The sequence below is a fragment of the Notothenia coriiceps genome, unplaced genomic scaffold (assembly GCF_000735185.1).
Source record: "Notothenia coriiceps isolate Sejong01 unplaced genomic scaffold, NC01 NC01_scaffold00034194, whole genome shotgun sequence".
Classification (NCBI taxonomy): domain Eukaryota; kingdom Metazoa; phylum Chordata; class Actinopteri; order Perciformes; family Nototheniidae; genus Notothenia; species Notothenia coriiceps.
Window position 1 is genome coordinate 1 of NW_011366895.1, and position 1,698 is coordinate 1,698.

Here is a 1,698-nt window from a genome sequence, read left to right on the forward strand (position 1 = left end):
GAGAGGACTCTTTAAAGTAGAGACACTACATACTGATATACACCTGAACATCAGCAGGAGAGGACTCTTTAAAGTAGAGACACTACATACTGATATACACCTGAACATCAGCAGGAGAGGACTCTTTAAAGTAGAGACACTACATACTGATATACACCTGAACATCAGCAGGAGAGGACTCTTTAAAGTCGAGACACTACATACTGATATACATCTGAACATCAGCAGGAGAGGACTCTTTAAAGTAGAGACACTACATACTGATATACACCTGAACATCAGCAGGAGAGGACTCTTTAAAGTAGAGACACGACATACTGATATACACCTGAACATCAGCAGGAGAGGACTCTTTAAAGTAGAGACACTACATACTGATATACACCTGAACATCAGCAGGAGAGGACTCTTTAAAGTAGAGACACTACATACTGATATACACCTGAACATCAGCAGGAGAGGACTCTTTAAAGTAGAGACACTACATACTGATATACACCTGAACATCAGCAGGAGAGGACTCTTTAAAGTAGAGACACTACATACTGATATACACCTGAACATCAGCAGGAGAGGACTCACATACTGACATAACGGGTTATTATTTGCATGAATTACACATGATATAGGTATATATATTTAGACAGCATTTAAATGAATTTTTGACAGCTTCAGACCCTTATTTTGAAACTCCACACCGGAAGCTGTGATGTGTGTGACGTCACTCTGTGAAAGCGTCCTCTCAGGTGATGGACTCTCAGAAGGTGAGGAGGAGGATGATATGTAACTGTGTTCAGGTGTTCATTTGTTAATGACTTAATGACAGCAGGGTTAAAGGTCAGTGAGTGAAGTAATCGATCGTCTGATCAGGTGAAGCTGCTCCGGGTTCAGCGGGTTAGAGAGCAGAGGATTAGCTGTTAGCCGTTAGCTCCTAAACCGCAGGAGGCTGAAGCTGCTGTGGCCAATGGTGGTACTGCAAGTAGCGTGACGTCATGATGGCCCAAATAGACTTACTTTTGACTTACATTGAAAGATATATATATATACTTTATTGTGACGGGTTGTTTTAAAAGTTACTAATATAATTATATTTGTAATGGTATCAACATTATGAAGCCTGTTCTCTGTCGCTGCTGAATCTCCCTCTGGGGATCAACAATGGTCCATCTTGTCTAAACAAAATACATAAACACATTTATACATTTAAAAACAATATATACATCTCCTCAGAAAGAAATAATTGTATATAGAGGAGTATCGAGTGTGTTTTGTGTGGGGAAACTCCACTGCGCATGCTCAGTCGACCCACATCCGGGCGTCTTTTAGCTTCATGCGCCACTGAGCAGCTTCTCAGAGGAATGAACGGAGATCTCTCTCTGTACAGACTGTTAGCTGTTAGCTTCTCTGTGCCTCTGATTCACTCTGAATGAGATCTCAGATTAAGATCAGCTACAGCTAGCTCTGTCTGGATAGCTGTGGTGCTGTCGGTGTGTTTTAATATCAGGTGTGCTACTCTACAGGTAACTCGACCTCTGTCAGTCACTCGACCTGTCACACACACACACACACACACACACACACACACACACACACACACACACACACACACACACACACACACACACACACACACAGGTAACTCGACCTCTGTCAGTCACTCGACCTGTCACACACACACACACACACACACACACACAG

At 42.5% G+C, this 1,698-nt stretch overlaps 1 protein-coding gene across 4 annotated transcripts in view; it reads left to right on the forward strand.

The window, feature by feature from the left end:
• Window positions 1–698: 698 nt before the first annotated feature.
• Window positions 699–1,698, forward strand: part of LOC104962033 (FSD1-like protein) — a 5,976-nt gene continuing 4,976 nt past the window's right edge. For all 4 annotated transcript variants that reach the window (XM_010790420.1, XM_010790421.1, XM_010790422.1 and 1 more), the window contains exon 1: window positions 699–764. In XM_010790420.1, coding sequence (XP_010788722.1) covers window positions 750–764 — 15 coding nt within the window. In that variant the 5' untranslated portion in view covers window positions 699–749. The remainder of the gene's footprint in view (window positions 765–1,698) is intronic.